General features: G+C 46.9%; 1 protein-coding gene across 1 annotated transcript; it reads right to left on the reverse strand.

The window, feature by feature from the left end:
- Positions 1-5,721: 5,721 nt before the first annotated feature.
- On the reverse strand, positions 5,722-8,199 carry LOC129735185 (uncharacterized). Its single transcript, XM_055700544.1, has 3 exons — positions 7,892-8,199; positions 6,625-7,145; positions 5,722-5,825 (listed from the first exon to the last, which is right to left on the reverse strand). Exons 1-3 carry the CDS (start codon positions 8,197-8,199, stop codon positions 5,722-5,724), a joined length of 933 nt encoding a protein of 310 aa, XP_055556519.1.
- Positions 8,200-17,315: the final 9,116 nt, after the last annotated feature.

Consider the following 17,315-nt stretch of genomic DNA (forward strand, 5'->3'; position numbering starts at 1 on the left):
CCGTTTAACATTCAGTGGTTCTTTGAAATAGGTATTTGTAAACCACATCACTTTCACTTCATCAAGCAGATCAGTTTTCAAATTTATATCCTTAATTTCACAAGTGTATAAACCTGCAGTTCATTCATACAGTCTCCTTCTCTTTCACCTCCTTTCAGTAGGCTACGCTCACCTGGAGAAAGCTGTCGTGGGTGCACGCTGAAGCAGTAGGACCAGCACAGCCAGCCAGAGGATCTGTGTGGGCTGCTGCTGAACAACTCTGCGGTGTGGCTGCAAGAATTCAAACACAGCTATCAGACTGCCGGAACTTGTGTCTGGTGTGCAGTTCTATTGCTTACTTTGATTAAACATTTCAATAATCACACAGTAAACGACATTCCAGAAATTTATTGTTACCTCCCAAGTCATTTTAAGACCAATTTCTTAACCTTAAAAATATTTAAGATATGTATAGATGTATTAAAAATATATATTGTAAAATTGGTAACACACACACATACATGCAGAAACCTCATAATCAGAGTCTTTTGTGTCTTAGTATCACCTCTCTGATTTGGCTGCTTGAGTTTCTTGTCACAATACACCACAGAAAGCGTATTCACATAGCTGAGCCTAGGTGTTCATACACACTTGTGACCATGTGAATTTTAAGACTTACAAAGAAAATGAATTATCTTAACCAAGAGTGTATCACTCCGAAGAATATCATGACTACTCCTAAACTACCACTCACCAGAAAGGTCTTCATAGGTAAATGAACCCTACAGCCACAGATGCATTCAAAAGGCGCGACTGGACTTGCACTGTCAGGTGGCACCAATAACTAATATTTCTCACATGGTCTCCATGACTGATTTTTCATTATTAGACACTCTCGGATAATAAAGCTTCAACGCATTTCTTTGACGCGATTCTACTACTGTCAAAGGTTTTGCAGATAGTTGAAAGTAAACAGAACTAAATCCTTAAACTAATTATGGTCTAAGGCTAGTGGGGAAAAAAAGACTTAGATGAGCGTATTTTATGTTACTGACTTTTCAATAAGAATCATAATGAAAAACCAGGGAAATCTTTTTGTCACGGAAGTTAACAAACAAGTTTGAATACACACAAAAAGAAATCTTTTGACAAAGTTCTACTTTGATTTCATTTAATGGGACTTCAAAAGTGAAATGAAGAGAGTCAAGAATAAGATTGAACATACATTCTTTAGTTCTCTCACTTACTAAATACATATCTTAAGGTTAACTATCACTTTCCAAACAAACTAATCTTGCTGCTGTGCTTTCATGATGAAGGAAACCAGACTTTTTCATGTGGACATTTGAAGAAACACGCTTTCAGCATTCTGTATGTTATAATATATAGAAGAAAGGATAGCGGAGAGATTAAGAGATACACAGGCACAGAAGTAAAACCGCTGAGACAGTCCTAGAGTGACAGTGAAAATTAAAAGATTTATCATACTCCAGTGAAATGTCACTTACACTCTCAGAAACGCTAATTAATTCACTGGAGGTTTCAAACGCCTCAGATTCCCTAAGTTTCTGTATTTTAGTTTTGATTACACCTTGCAAAATTTGGTATGTTTTCACTGCGTTCTCACACCCACCTCCCACCCCAGAAGGTTCTACCTGAGCAACATAGCCAAGTTATCCTTTAAACTTAAAGCAACGAGCGTCATCCAGTGAGAGAGATCTCCATATTCATGTCTAAATCTACGCTGGTCTCCCTCAGCTCCCCTACAGGCAGTACTTCAAAACAGGCACTTCCAGGACACCAGGAATCTTACCCCAAGACAAACTCTAAACCGAGCTACGTGAAATCGCACCCGAGACGCCCCTTTCCTTCCCTTGACTACGGGAGAGGGCTGGGGCCTTAGCTGAGACAGAGACAACTACAATTCATCATGATGAGTTTCAGCCTATGCTCTGTAACCAATAGAAACGCAAAGCGGGGACCACCTCCCACCTCCCACCTTAATTAAGCAAGTATTCTGGATGAGGCTTGGAGCTACCTGGTCTAATAGAAGGTGTCCCTGCCCATGGCAGGGGGGTGGGAACTTGCTGATCTTTAAGGTCCCTTCCAACCCAAACCATTCTATGACTCTCAGGACACCTGCTCCTGGGAGAAGACTTGATAGTTAGCAGCTGGTAAGGCAGGCTCCACACTCTGGCCACCACAGAAATCTTTGCATAAGGAGCACAAGGCAAGGAGCACGTGGCAGAAGTTGCCTGTCTCTTAAACATTTAAGTGTGTCTACAAGAAATGCCCAGCTCCTCAGAACCCTTCCTTGACAAAAATGACGTTACAGAAACTGTTGATTATTGTCCGAAATGTTCTCAGCAGAGGTCTCAGAAGACATGCACAAAAGATGTAATGATTTCACTGTGTAGGATTTCTAAACAGGGATAGATAGCTGTCTTTGTGAAGGTGCGGCTGCCAAAGGAGGAGCAGGCAGAAGGAAAGAATAACAACTGAGCTTTAGTTTGTTCAAGGAAAGAGTCACTGTTCTGAATTTCAGAAGTTTTAGGGAAACTAAAAAAAACCACCACAAACCCACAACAAATACACCACCACTCCCCAGAAAATACCCTATCATGTGATTTTTCCCATTCAAGGTAAGGGCAAGGAAAAGAACAGTAATTTGCTTCAACTCCTCTTCTGAAGAATAAAAACACTTCAGTGAGACTGATTTACTTTGCAATTGAGTGATTAAGTGAGACTGACAATTGTGGCAGAAATAATTTAGAAAAAAGAAAGGAGCCAAGACTTTTGTACTTTCTAGTTTTCAGTGCATAAAAAAATACAACATAAAGAAGCTAAGCAAGAAAAAAAATGTAGATACAAAAATAGTATGAGCAGAATGAAATATTCTACACCAGGAGTCCTCAAACTACGGCCCACGGGCCGGATATGGCCCCCCAGGGTCCTCAATCCAGCCCCCCCTATTTACAGAACACCCACACCACCCCCACCCGCGCCGGGGGTTGGAGGGGGAAACCAAGCAGACGCAGATGACTTCCTGCCATCTAATCCGCGCGCCGGCCCCCTGTTTATAAAGTTTGAGGACCCCTGTTCTGCACAATACTTTTGACTGATCTTTGAGTTTAAAACCTTAACCTGGAAAAACATGAGACCAAGGCCTAGGATACTACTTCTTAACAAGGTCTCAGTGCTTTAATATCATTGTCCAAGTTTTGCTTAATTAAAAAAACAAAAATGAAAGTTAGCCTCACACCGACTAGTATTGGACAAATATTCTTCTCCTCGCCCTTTCACCTCAACAGAAAGGCTATCCAGAAAATCACCAGGGGACACACAAAATCTGGAGGAAGGGCACGAATACCAAACAGAAACTCCTTTTGCTTTAGGTCCATCTTCCTTTTAGACTTGACACTTTCTAATTCTCACTTGAGATATACACATGGCGGAGTATTGTAGAAAAATATTGGAAAGTCTCACTTTAAAATCTATTTTTTGAAAAGCAAATGCAGAAATTTTTTTTCATACCTGTTGGATAGCAGGCTTGTGAGTACGGCACTGAAGATGCAGAGCTGCTGCAATTTGCAATGGATGCGGCAACGCTTTGAGTCCCTTGCTGAAGTGGCGGAAGAGAAGCCACAGGCTGGAGGGTGTACGTGGCTCCTGTTGGAAGTGTCTGGAGTACAGGAAAGGCAGCCCCTTTATCTGGAAAAGCTGGGGAAGCCCCTTGCCCTGGCAGCAACCCAAGTGGTCCCTGCTGGATCCAAGTGGAAGGGACTGGAGTCGGATCTAATCTTTGTGCTGGTAAAGTGCTGGGGGCTTGGCACGAGGTTGCCATGTAGGAGTAAGGAGGGAAAACACTTTGACCGTAAAGTTGATGAAACTGTCCTACAGTCAGCAGTCCTGCAGTGGGTACAAAATAAAGCGAAACAAGTGTTAAGGAAAGGAGTTTTCACAGGCAAAGAAAGGCAATATGAGGAGCCAAGGCTCTACAACATGATTTGGGAAGACTACCTTTGCTCCAGCGTACTTAATCCAGAAAGGAGACTGTACTCTTAGACCCAAGCATGCACTAACTGCTGTGTGGCACACGAGTGAAGCGCCAACCCAGAGGTGTCTGCGTAGCATTCAATCTCCTTAAACTGGCAGTAACGAGTTACCCATATTTAGAAATGTGCTATAAATCAAAATGTGTAGTAACTTACTAAACCAAACAAAAGCAATTTTGAAAGTACGGTGTGTTAAATCAGACAATACATTCTAAAAAAGGGACATCATAAAGCAAGATTTGACCAAACTCCACTACTGACAGCTCACAAACGGCTAAGGGAAGGGCAACGTCAAAATCCTCCAATGGACTTTGCAAGTACTTTATGACAAGTCATTTATTTGGTCAAGAAAAAAATTTCAAAGCCAATTTTTTCTCAGCTCAACTAGTTCAGTGCAGACTAAAATATCCCAGTCTTTGCCATTTTGTTATTTCTTAGACAGTCCTTTTATTCTTCTCTATTATTTTATAGTTTCCTCTCTCAGACAGTTACTGTTTCATGAAATGGTATTTGCTTTTATACCATGACAGCTCAATTTCTGTTTTGGTGACTTTGTGGAAACACTGACAGTAACACCGCAAACGCCTGTGCTCATTGATTTCTGCAAGAACTACTGCATTTGTGACTCCCCTGCAGGATTGCATTTAGCCATGAGAATTACAAGTTTCAGGATGGTTCACGTCAATAGGGTTTATCTAGAAGCCAGGCTTTCTCAGACCTGTAGTTTCCAATTCTCACCCAAAAGGACTTTTTTTAAAAATAGCCTCACATTTACCTCTTGCACTCCTCTGATGAAATCAGTAACATACAGTCATTATTCTGCAAGTTCATATTTAACCATTAAGAATCACTAAATAAATACCAGCTGACCCTGAAGATTTGCTAAGACTTAATGTATAGGACCGTTTATTTCCTGTTCAGTACTTTCACCATTTATAAACAGAGAAGGAACAGGGGTATGAAAATTCTTTTGTTTATATTTTACCTTTGGATAGGGACATGAAGATTATCTAGTTCTAACACGTAAACAAGACACCACGGGATGCCAAGTTACCAACCTCCAGTTGCTGTCCAGGAATTGTTCCTGAATGTTTAACAGAGCGTTACACCCTGCAAGACACTGGGAACAGACGTGCCCCTAAACAGTCAGTACAGAGCGCACAGTGCATTGTCAGCCTGTCAGAACTTGACTGCATAGAAACCCCAATGTTTTCCTTGTTCTGTCTTTCTAGAAAATGAGACTCCTAGAGCAAAAACTCTGAAACTGCAGCCATCAAAACAGAGGACAAAAAATGAAAGTCATCTCTTTCTCATAATTTCCTTTACCAATGGTCTGCATTACATCAGACAAACCACGTCACTGAAGTCTGCAATGACTCATCTTAGCCTTAACAAGGTTAACATCAAATCATTAGTTTAAATGTTTCCTAGCCTCCCTACTGAAATAAGTTCCATCCCTTCTCAGATGCTTCATTTTGTCTTCTTGGTATTGCACGTGCAGTTCCACACACATCACGGAAAACACCACTTGAATTAGATGACAGTTCCTGCCCTGACACAGTAACCAAGAGTATGGGGATACCCTACTCTGCTCTAAAGGCCAGCCGGTGCTGCAGACAGCAGTACCGTCAACTGCTTCTCCCCTTCTCCTGGTCGCACAGTCCTGCCGCTCCTCCTACACCGCGCCTTACAGCTCTGCACCCATGGGGTGCATCACTCGGGTCCAAGAGCCAGCCAGGCTATTAAAGTCTTCTCCGATCACTGCGCTGAACCAACACGTTGCTGTATCAGCTGCAAGGAAGATGACAGTTAACACGCCACCAAGGGAATGGGAAGCCGGAGTGCTCTTCTGGCAGCAGCCCAAGAGCACTGCAAAGCAAGATATTCACATCTTCCTTACACAGCACCAACTACAAAGCTTTAGGGCCGATACAAAATTTGTGGAATAATCCTGAGGGCTCACACTTGTCTTGGGAAAACTCAGATCCTCTCAAAGAGGGTTAGAAAGAAAGAAAACACGTTCTAGGGCTTTTCAGCAGTATTATTTTCTAATTAGCTCTCACCTACTCATTCAATCAGTTTTAAAAACTACGTAGCTTGTGAATTCTTTTTCAGGAGACAACTGACAAAAATCTTACTACCAGGTCTCGTCTCCTTTGCACAAAACTAACAGGATGCTCTAGTTATCACTTCACACGACTCACTGCTTCACACACATGTAATGACAGCATATTAAGCATCCCTACTGATGGGCATCCTTACTGACGGGCAAGAAGCAGTAACGTTCATCTGGTAGAGCTGTGCCAGCTCCACAGAGATCGAGCAAGGGTGTTCTTAGTGTAGCACGCAATGGAGACTGTACTGTAGTCTACAGGCAGCCTGAAATACATGTGAACCATGCTACTCATGCTTACTGGCAGCAGATCTACCTGCATAAACAACAACAGCTTCCCTACACCAGCTGAACTGAGATGCCACCGGCAAGGACAGGTAACCCTTCTCCCTCAGGAGAGCGTTGATTTTCAAATCCCATGCCACCCAGCGCTTCTCAAAAACCCACCAAGGCCCCACATGGCCCACTCTGACTCACCAGGCCTGCTGAGCGTCGAGGGCGGAGACAGCGGCTGCCCGTTCAGTGGCGTGCCAGGCAAGCGCTGGAAGCGGTTGGGTGGGCGGCTGGTCACATCCAGGCCCGCTGCCATCTTCGCCTTGTTGCCCTTCGTCAGGCGCTTCAGGTGGACGAGGAGGTCGGGGCGGTCGCGGCGAAAGTGGGGGCTGCGGAAGCGATGCAGGGGCCCGGTGCAGTTGCCACCGTTGCCTTGTCCACCCTCTGGGCCCGGCCCAGGCCCGGGCCCCACCACACTGCTCCCCGGCAACATCCCCACCTTGCGGAAGCCATAGAGACTGAGCTGCCGGATGAAGCTGCTGAAGTTCTTGGTCTTGAAGAAACCGGCGGCTGCCGCTGCCCCACGGCCACCCGGCTGCGCGGCGACGGCCGGCCCGGCGCCCAGCAGCTCGCACTCACAGCGCGGCTGGTTGATGACCAGCCCCCGGCCGGAGGCACCCCAGCGAACGGAGCGGCAGCGCGGGCTGTTGACCAGCCGCCACAGCCTGGCGGGGAAGGTGTCGGCACTGACGGGGACGGGCTGCTGCGACGCGTCCGTGTCGGTAGGTGGCACCAACCGCCGCGCGCTCAACCGCCGCCCGCGCGGCCTCCGCTTCCGTGCCCCGCCTGCGAGGCGCTGCCCGCCGCGCGCGGCCCCCGGCCCTCAGCCCCGCCGCGGCGCTGGTCCGCGCAGCGCCCCGGTCCCTCGGCACGGCACGGCCGCAGCCCGGCCCCCCCTCAGCCCGGCCCCCCCCTCAGCCACCCCTCAGCCCCGCCATCCCCCTCAGCTCCCCCTCAGCCCCGCCATCCCCCTCAGCTCCCCCTCAGCCCCGCCATCCCCCTCAGCTCCCCCTCAGCCCCGCCATCCCCTCAGCTCCCCCTCAGCCCCGCCATCCCCCTCAGCTCCCCCTCAGCCCCGCCATCCCCCTCAGCTCCCCCTCAGCCCCGCCATCCCCCCCAGCTCCCCCTCAGCCCCGCCATCCCCCTCAGCCCCCCCTCAGCCCCGCCCCCCCCAGCTCCCCCTCAGCCCCGCCATCCCCCTCAGCTCCCCCTCAGCCCCGCCCCCCCCCCAGCTCCCCCTCAGCCCCGCCATCCCCCTCAAGCTCCCCCTCAGCCCCGCCATCCCCCTCAGCTCCCCCCGTCCATTCAGCTCCCCATGTCCCCTCAGCCGGGCCATGTCCCTCAGCCCCGCCATCCCCCTCCGCCCCGCCGGTCCCCTCGGCCACCCCCTCCGCCCCGCCGGTCCCCTCACCCCGCCGGCCCCTCAGCTCCGCTGCCACCAGCATCTGCCGTAGCTTCCGTGAGCGACCGGGCGGCTGAGGCCCGGGGCCGAAAGCTGCCGCTCGGGGCGGCCCCGCTGCCAGCCCACAGCCGTCCCGGGGGCAGCCTGGACGTCCTTGAACCACGGCGCGGGTGGGCGCCGGGCCGTGGAAAGCGGCTGCAGGCGGGGCAGAGCGGGGAACACGCGCTCCGCGACCCCGCACCCCGCCATGGCTGCCCGGCGCCCCGGGACCGCGCGCGGGAAAGGGGGCGGCGCCGCAGGACCACGTGACACAACATCGAATCCCAGGGAGGGGAGGGGCGGGGCGGGGGCGGGTTCTGCTGAGCAGCCGGACCTGCCCGGGCGCCGCGGCTGCCGCGGGGTGCGGGCGGCGGGGACGGAGAGGGGCGCGGGCGGCGGGGGCTCGGGAGCTGCTCCATGTGCCGGGGGCACCCCGGGCTGGTGCGTACCCCTCCGGGAGGAATGCAGCCGGCAGAGCAAAAGTGTCGGCTTAAAAACCACTGGCAGTTCACAAAAGGAAAAGCGAATTTATAAGGAGTGCAGAGGAACACGGAACAAATCGGGAATTGTGTCACATTTGCCCCAAAACCCCCCAGACCTGTGCAGTTCTGATCCCCACGCCAGAACAGATCAAGTGGAGTTAAAATGGGGCAGAGAAAATCAGCAGCGAGGGTAAGAACTAGCTTCAGCGGAAGGAAATACTGAAGAAGGAATCTTCAGAGGGGCAGTTATATAAAAATATAGGTGGTAAAGTTGTAGTTAGTGTAAAGGAGGCAAGCACGACTCATGGAGGATTTCAAACAGGAGAAATCAAATCAGGTACTTAATCACAGGGAAACCGGGGAACTAATTGCCACAGGATGTTTTGGGTACCACAATGTTACTTGGCTAAGGGAGGGTGTGGGGGGGTGCGTGTGTGTGAAGAAAAGAGAGAGGAAAAAAGAACAAGATTAGCTACATTCACAAAGACTAGAACTCTTAAAGCGGCACCTTTGTCACTGCGAGTGCTTGCACTGTGCGCTGGCACAGCTCTGAGGCGGTGCCTGAGCTGCACTGGTGCAGATCTGCCCTCTTCTCAGCCTTGTGCTGTCAGCTGTGACTGCAGGCAGACTGCAGGAACCAGCAGAACCATCCTTACCGCTGCAGAACAGGAATCTGCTATGAACCAACAGGCAAAGAAGAGCAGGGAGCCAGGGAAGGAAGAGTGCGGTGATCTCTCTCTCTGCTTGCATCTTGCCCACAGGTCACCAGCAGTGGCAGAAGAAAACGACATTCCTCTGTCTTGGCTGCCCTCAAAGCAAGACAGTAGTGAGAAGACTGAGCACCTGTGTGTTTTGTGACCTCAAAATACATTATCTTGGAGTTGTCGTAAGATTTCTTAGCAAGAAGGTACAAAACCAAACCTCTTCTTTAACTAAAGTCGTCCTTATTGCTTTGGTTTACAGCACAGCCCCTAACCACCAAGGCAAGTAAAAGCGCAGTAAGTTCCAGAAAGGGAACAAAATTGAATAAACTGATGGGAAACTGTTCCTATTTTTAAACTGAAAGCAAAATCCCTCTGCTCTTCTGCATAGCTGAAGTGAGGAAAATGATGTTTGGGTGGGGTTGCTTAACAGAGTTTCACACTTCAAATTAAACCAGAAGCAGAAATTTTGTCAATGTTGTCATCAAAGCTGAAATCCAGCACCACAGAAGGATGCTGCTTTACCCAAGGAATTAATGGCCTACGATTCTAGTAAGCTCATGCTGTCATCTTCCCAAGACGCTTTGCAATTTTTTTCCCCTCGGTAATAACTTATTAAGAATTATGTTGCTCAGTGTAAACAGCTAAAACTTAAGTAAAGCAAATCTGAAAAATCCAGAAAAATGTCCATTTCACAATAAATTCTTCTTGGCATTCCTGAGGTTGTCTTTTGCATTACTTCAGTGAAATGAATTTGGGTTTCTCTCTCCTTGTGCAGCAAGAGTGCCAGAAGACCATGACTACCTGATGGTGGGACAGGTGAGGTTTTTAGTGTATCATCCGTAACTCAGGGCAGAGCCAGCAATACGTAGTCCATAACTGAAATGCAGAGCATGATTCCCTAAAACTAACACAAAGAAACAGCGGTCCCTTTCGTACCACTGGCCATTCTTGACTTCAGCCACAAGAGTGGATTCATTTGCCACTTCTTGGTCAGTGGGTTAAATTTGGTCCTGAGGACTTTAAATTGTTACTTAAATCGTCAAAGATTGTTATTAGCCAAAGGTGATGGGAGCTGCAAGAACAAATAGCTTATTACTAATTTGTATCATTGACATATGAACTCAGTGCTTTCCTTCTTTTTCACCCATGTGAACTCAAATTGCTGTTAGCCCGCACGCCCCTATTTGCCATGTACCATGGCAGTTACTCTCTGGTGTCTGCCTCTCTCACAGCTGTGCCTTTCTCTGCAGCTAGCTTTCTTTCTCCTTCCCTGCTGCGGGACACCAGAGATCTGTCCATTGTACAGACGAGAAGGTGGGCCTTTGCCAGAAATTCATAATCCTCTTCTGCCAGTACTTAACCTCCATTCCAACCTTTTGTAATAACCTCCTAGTTTTCTACATTTCTCTTGCTTATACATATATATAGTACAAAAAAACCCTACCAACTTAACGATGTAAATTATACATTTTGCAAACTGATTCGGCAGAGCTGAACAAAAATGTTATTGTTAGCTTGTCTGCTGTATGTCAGGGCAAGGACTCTATGTCAGTGGGAAGAAAAATCCTTTGTGACCAAAATGTAAACCAAAGACCTATCTTCCACAAAGTTCAGAACTCTGTGGCTATCCAACTGCACAGCAGTTCTGTCATCAGAGCAGCTTACCTAAACTCACCACCTGTTAAAGGGGGATGATGAACTTCTTGCTTCCTTTAATTGCACCCTCTATAAAACCGGTTTCATTTCACTCCCTGCTGTTCCCTGGTGTGGGGTCAGCAGGATGCAGACAGCACCCTTCTGTGCTGTGAATTGGGGTCTGATGGGTGAGCAGTCTGCGGGGGTGGGGGTGGGGGCAGGAAGGGTACTGAGGTGACACCCCCCAAGCCCAGGGCACACTCGCTCCAAGGACAGGCAGCCCCCCTAATTCAGCATTTGAGAACCAGAAGATGCTGGTGAGGGCTCCCAGCATAGGGCTCTACTCCATTGTCTGTGGAGGAAAGAGGGTTGATGACTTTGATGTTTATCAAGACGAGTGCTCTATAAATTCATGCTCCCAAAAATTCATGCACTACTACCATGATTTTGGGGTGCAGAGCGCAGGAATTTAGTTGGTGGTCCTAATCCACCAAGCTAATGCAGCTTCATAAAGAGACTATCTGTCAGCTGAGCTACGGTAGCAACGGGTGTGCTCTGGTCAGCCTGAGTTGCAAAGCAGTTTGGCTAGATAAGCATCTTCTGATACAAAAAGTTTTAAGGGTAGGACAAGCCTTACATGGCTGTCTCTTGTAATTATCCATTCACACAGATCATCTTTTTTGAAATAATTTGGAAAAATTTTGAAGTGTTCCCAAGATGTAGGACAAGTGGCTGGATCGTAAGAGCATAGATATTTCAGATCCAGGTGGGTAAGTATCTGAACTACCTCAGGCAAGATAAACCCAAAGTTTTGTTCCTCACAAATCAATCACAGAAATGAAAAATTACCGTTATTGTAATATGACTATATGTAAAATGGCAAACAAAATATGACAATAGGGAAGTCAGTGGCTTTGTTACATGCTCATATAATCTGGTCCTTAAAAGCTATCTCCTGGCTACATCATTGTTGCAGTGAAATTCATTGCTCTCTTTACACGTCTTTGAAACTCTCATGTATCAATGGCTATGAGATCAGAGTATGATCATCTTCAAGGAAGAGTTGGTAGCTCACTCTTCGCCAAGGTTGTAGAATGACCAAATCAGGACTTCTACATACATATTGTCAGGAATTTTGTCTGATTTTGTATTTCGGGGGCTGGGGGGTCGTGGTTGGTTTGGTGGTTGGTTTTTTTAAAGAGGTCATCCCTAGAGGATTCTTAGCTCTTCCTAAAGTTAATTTCCTCTGAAATCAATCCAAGTTAAGGCATTCACCATCACGCAGAATGTGTTCTTAATTTCCTGTATTCAGTTAATGCTGTGATCATGCTCAGGAAGGTCCTCCACTGAAGTCAGGGCAGGTACAACAAAATGAGAATTCTGGATTTGGCTTCATTGTCCAAATTCACAGTGTCTGGGAGATGAATAAGCCAGGCTGATACTTACAATGATGCATAGCCATTCTCAGACAGTTTAGCATGATACGTTATTCCAAAAATCTTTTAAACATGCCAGCATTTGGACATTCATAAGGTTTTTAACGAAGAACTCTCCCAATGCATTTAAAACCATTTTAAGCCTTGTATCACTAACAAGACCGGAAGAATTAAGTTGCTGTGACTTTGCATTAGTGGCCATGACAGCATACATTCAGTTCTGACATTTACTGTTATTCCCATGACACCCATAAATATTGCAGACAGCTAGCTGGCTGATCACACATTGCTTGGCTTAGCTGCTTCTATAATTTAGGGGGGATTAAGTTAGCATTTGAAAAATAGAAATTTTTTTACATTTCATATTTATTACTTTGCAATTTTCAAAAGGAAAATCACCCCACACACACCATGTTCTGATCCATCCAGTGAAAAGTTCCTCAAGGACCAATAATTCCTATTGTTGTTAGTCAGTTCTCTAATATTACAGATTAATGTGGAATATCTTTTTCTGACTCCTGTTTGTGGCCTTGCCCATGTGATTTCCTTCACAATATTTTGGGATGTGTCATTTAATCATTCAAGGTCATCACAGATATTTTGCCTCCTGCAGCGGTGAATCCCACAGTTTACTTACACATGTTAAATATATTTCCCAATAACTGTAAAACACGCTGCATCTTTCCTTTTCTTTCTCTCCATTGACACTGCTAAATATTACAGTAAAAGGACCTCTAAAGCTTATTTTTCCTGCTACCATTTCAGCTAGTCCCTTTGTCTTAAAATCTTTGCTTTAGCAAATAATTTCAAATACAACAGTAGCATTGAAGAATATAAAGATGTCATATGTTTGATTTTCCTCTGCTCATTTAAAAAATACGTTATCTGTATTGTTAACTTCTGGTGGAGGCTGGGCAGAAATCGATATTGCTATTTATGTTTGCTCCTATGGAGAGGTTCTGCCTACTTAGAGCACAGTAATTGTGCTCAGTAATTGAAGTATGGGATTATTTTAGGCTAATGTGTGTTTACTTACTCCAAGTTAAATTTCATCACTGCTACTTCTATTTCCCTCTGAAATATTTCTTAATCCTCCGTAATTTTTCACCATCTCTGCTGAAGCACTCTTCTCCAACAGTATTACTGACTGCCCTGTTTCTGTCTTCTTCCTTCCGCACATCAAATGTCTGGGACTTTTTGGTTTTGTATTAGAAATTTAATTTGTATCTAATGCAGATTTGGACCATTATATAGATACTGAGCCAGACTCGTGTGGCTTTTGTGATGAGCAGTCTTGTTTCGCCAACCTGCAGGTTCTAGGAGTTGACAAGCATATTAATAGGGGCTTGACTGCTGGTTTTCCAGAAGGCTTTTGGCAAGGTCCTTCACCAAAGGCTCTTAAGGAAATTCAGACATTATAAGGAGGAAGGCAGTTGCATGGTTAAATAACTGGGTAAAAGACAGGGAACAGAAGATAAGGGTAAACGTTCAGTAAATGGTCAGAAGGCTGTTTTTCGCCTTCACGAGCAACTTAGGAGTAGGTATCAATGACAGATGAGGTATCGATCTTTACAAATAATATGAAGTTATTCAGGATGGAGCAACTGTCAAGGACTGCAGAAGCTGCTAACAAAACTGAGAAACTGTTTAGATGTATTTTGCACCCAGTTATTAAATGTGTTGCTTTATTTGCCTCATCTCATAAAGACAGAGTGGGAAAAAGCTCATAGGAGAACAGCAAAGATCAGGGGTATGGAGTATCTTCCATGTGAAGGAAGACTGTGCAGACCAGGACTCTTCAGCCCAGAAAAGCTCCAATATGTGACAGAGGCATATAAAAGCATAAATAGCCAGAGAAGTTTATTGTTTATTTTCTTTCCCTGTGGGACAATTAGGGTTCAGCCAATGAAGCTCGCAGGAGGCAAGTTCACACTGAACAAAACCGGGTGAATCTTTATACAATATGTAGTTAAACTGGTGGAAAGCCTTGCTGTAGGATGCTATGAATGATGGCCATTTACACGATCTCAAGAGGACACTGTGTAAAAGCCTGGACAGGAAATTCTGTTGAGCTAATAAATGCAAAGATTTTCCTGAATCCCTCTGGAGAGGTCCATAAGCTGCACATTCTTGGCAAGAGTGCATACCAGGAGGTGTCACTGGAGGCTTTGCATCCCCAGGCACCTGCTGGTGGCCACGACTGGCAACAGGACACAGGGTTAGACACCGTGCAGCCATTTCTTATGGTCTGCTCCCCTCAGGACACTTGGAACAGCTTCTCTTCTTAAGCGACAGCAGATGTTGTGCCTAACTGATGATATCCCAGTCAGCAAAGTTACAAAAAGACCCGTCAGCTGTATATTGAGGCCAAGAAAGTTCAGGCTGAGACACAGGTTTTAAACACGTAAGGTCATTTCTGTTTGGAAGCCTTAGTCCAGCCGCAGCACGCTCCTGCTCACTGAAAGCTTTGGAAGCAACTAAGATTTCCCTGTGGCTGCTGAGCTCAGCAGAACGGGAATGGTTTGCTCCTGCGGACTGTCCTTTCTTTTGCTAGCTGCATGCTTCCCAAATCCCTCCCTGCTAATGAGGGCCACAGAGAGGCCACCAGGACCCTTCTAGTTGTGAAGGAGAAGTTGAGTAATTGCTAGCTGCATGTGCCCCTCTCTCCGTACCCTTCCCAGCAGGTGCGCTGGCTCTTCCCTTGCTACGCAGCCCCTCCTCGCTTCCCCAGTTGCTGCATTGCTGCCCCTACCAGATCTTGGGAGCTCTCCTGATGTTGTAAACTGAAGGAGGGTGGCTATCCTCATTTCCCACTCTTACTATTAATCCTACTCCTCTGTCCTTGTCGAGATACTATTTCCACCTTCGCCCTGCTGATCTCCCACCTTCCAGGGCCGATGTCGCCCATGCAGCCGCCCCTGCCAGGCACCACTGCCTGCACCTGCCTGTGGCTCCTGCTGCTCTCCGCAGACCTCACCTTGCCCCCTGCGGAACAGTGGGGCTTGCTGGGCTTCTTTGCCTCTGCTCTGTTTTCTTCTGCCTGAGCTCTAACCGTGGAATTGTTCCTTGCTTTGTGCTTAAGGTTAAGAAGCTGAACTAGTTCCCCAGGTGTTCCTTATTGAAAATGTCCCAAACCCAAAAGTAGTTAAGTATTTATATGCCCCTTGTTACTCCTGAAAGCGAAAGGAAAACACACTTTCCCTACCGTTGTCCCTGTTTGACATTTGCCATAGCAAAATTTACAGAGGAGTTTGGTGTATGGCCCATTTGTGCATCATATTTTTAATTTGGAAACACAAGAAACCCAAAGCCTCATTGCCATGAAAAAGTAATGCTCAAATCTGTAAGAATATAAACTATACTTTATAAAACAAGCTCTGCTTTTCTCTCACAGCTCCCATCTCAGGTTGCTTTCACTTGGTCCTTAGTGATAAAATGGCACCATAAACTTGTTTTATGTCCTGCTCTGTAGTAAAGCACAGTGTAGTAGGTGGCAGACACAAGAAATTTATATTCTTAGTCACTTCACTGTGAAAGGTATTGATCACAAATGAGCGGTAGCCTCAACATGTCAAATTTATAAACAGCAGAGAAAATGGAGACGGACCAAAGTAAAGGTATGAAGAAAAGTTCAGTCTTTACCAGCCCCTGATGACTGATGGTGTGATTTGCCTCTGAGTGGTGGAAGGGAGTCAGAGAGGGTCTTAGACTTTCTCTTGTGCTATCCTCCTGCAGATGGCTGGGCTCAGGGCTGGTGGGTGTGCACGTGTTCTTCGCAGAACTCTGCAAGGGAATGCTGAGATGTGGTGCTAGAAGACATGAAGCTCGGTGCACGGCAAATGCTGTGTCTGCAGCTCACTGCTTGCAAGTCCCGATGCAGACGGAAGTGGAAGGGTGAATGATGCACCTGATACTGCAACTGTGACTAGCTGTGGCTTTGGAAAGAGCAGAAAACTAGTCATGCAGTAAGTGTGCCTGAAGCTTTGATCTCCCTATAAAATTATCACTTTTCTCCACTATTGAAATAGACGTACCACATATGCATTAAGCCAAATGGAAGAGAGCATTAGTTTTTGGACTGTCACTGTCTTTAAGCACCAGCAAGAAAAGAGGAGTTTGTTTTCCTGCTTCAGATACTACAGATTCTGTGGGACGTTGACATTTTCTTACAAGCCGTCTGTGAACTTACTCAAGAGAAGGGCAAGCTAATGAGGCAAACATTGTTTGCCTTAAGTGTCTGTTTCTCCTGTGTGTCCGGGGGCTGTGACACAGTCCTGCAGACTAAAATGCAACCCCCAACAAACACTAACGATAAAAAAGGAAAGCAAACAGAAAAATACCTTACCGTCTCAGAGATTTGCTTTTCCTTGCTCTTTCTTCTTACTTCCTTGGTGTTTTCCACATGAAATCCCGTGGCTTGACTGTCACATCACGGGCAAACAAGCAGGGCCGGTCTTTCACGTTCCTGCACTCAGCATGGTCCCCAAAGCTATTTTGATGGGTGGGCGGGAGGGGTGGGCTGAGCCTGGGTGGCCGCTCTGGCTTCCAGATGAAGCTGGATCTCCCTGGTACAAGAGGCAGTCGGTGGCTGCAGAGCCTGGACAACTGACAGACCACCCTAAGCCCCTAACCAGAGAGCTCCAGCCATGGGAGGGATAATAACAGACTGGGTGTTGCCTCCCTCTGGAAAACTAAAGGAAGAGGAAAGGCTAGCGCAAAGTTTCTGGAGGTCATAATCTGGGGCATCCTGCGGTCAGTGGGAAGAATTAGTGGCTGCAGAAAAAAAGGATCAATGCAGAGGTCAAGAGTAATGTGGAGAGCTACACACACGGAGGGGAGAGGAGGGAGGGCAGACAGCCTGGAACGTGCCTGGGTCATAGATGAGCATGAACCAGGTTTTGGTTCGGCCTTGTGGACATCAAGAAAATGATGTGTCCCTGTTGTATCCTGCACAGCGTGTTGTCGGTTTTGTGCGTTGCCTGTGCTGCACCTCTCTGGCCCTGGCTGAGTTAGTGCACAGGCAGAGACCCCCTCTCCTGTCTGGCACACCACATCCAGCACAGCCCGGACACAGCCTGCCTGCTTCTGGTTCTGCAGAAGCTCGTCTCTTGCCTGTGTTGAGACCCTCTTCGGAAAG

The sequence above is a fragment of the Falco cherrug genome, unplaced genomic scaffold (genome assembly GCF_023634085.1).
Source record: "Falco cherrug isolate bFalChe1 unplaced genomic scaffold, bFalChe1.pri scaffold_49, whole genome shotgun sequence".
Taxonomy (NCBI): Eukaryota; Metazoa; Chordata; class Aves; order Falconiformes; family Falconidae; genus Falco; species Falco cherrug.

Coding starts and splice junctions, on each gene's coding strand:
- LOC129735185 (XM_055700544.1), bottom strand. CDS start 8,199: ATGTTGTGTCACGTGGTCCTGCGGCGCCGCCCCCTTTCCCGCGCGCGG. Junction 7,146..7,891: donor GGAGCTGAGGGGCCGGCGGG/GTGAGGGGACCG, acceptor CTTCCCCGCCAG/GCTGTGGCGGCTGGTCAACA. Junction 5,826..6,624: donor CTCGACGCTCAGCAGGCCTG/GTGAGTCAGAGT, acceptor TCTTCCTTGCAG/CTGATACAGCAACGTGTTGG.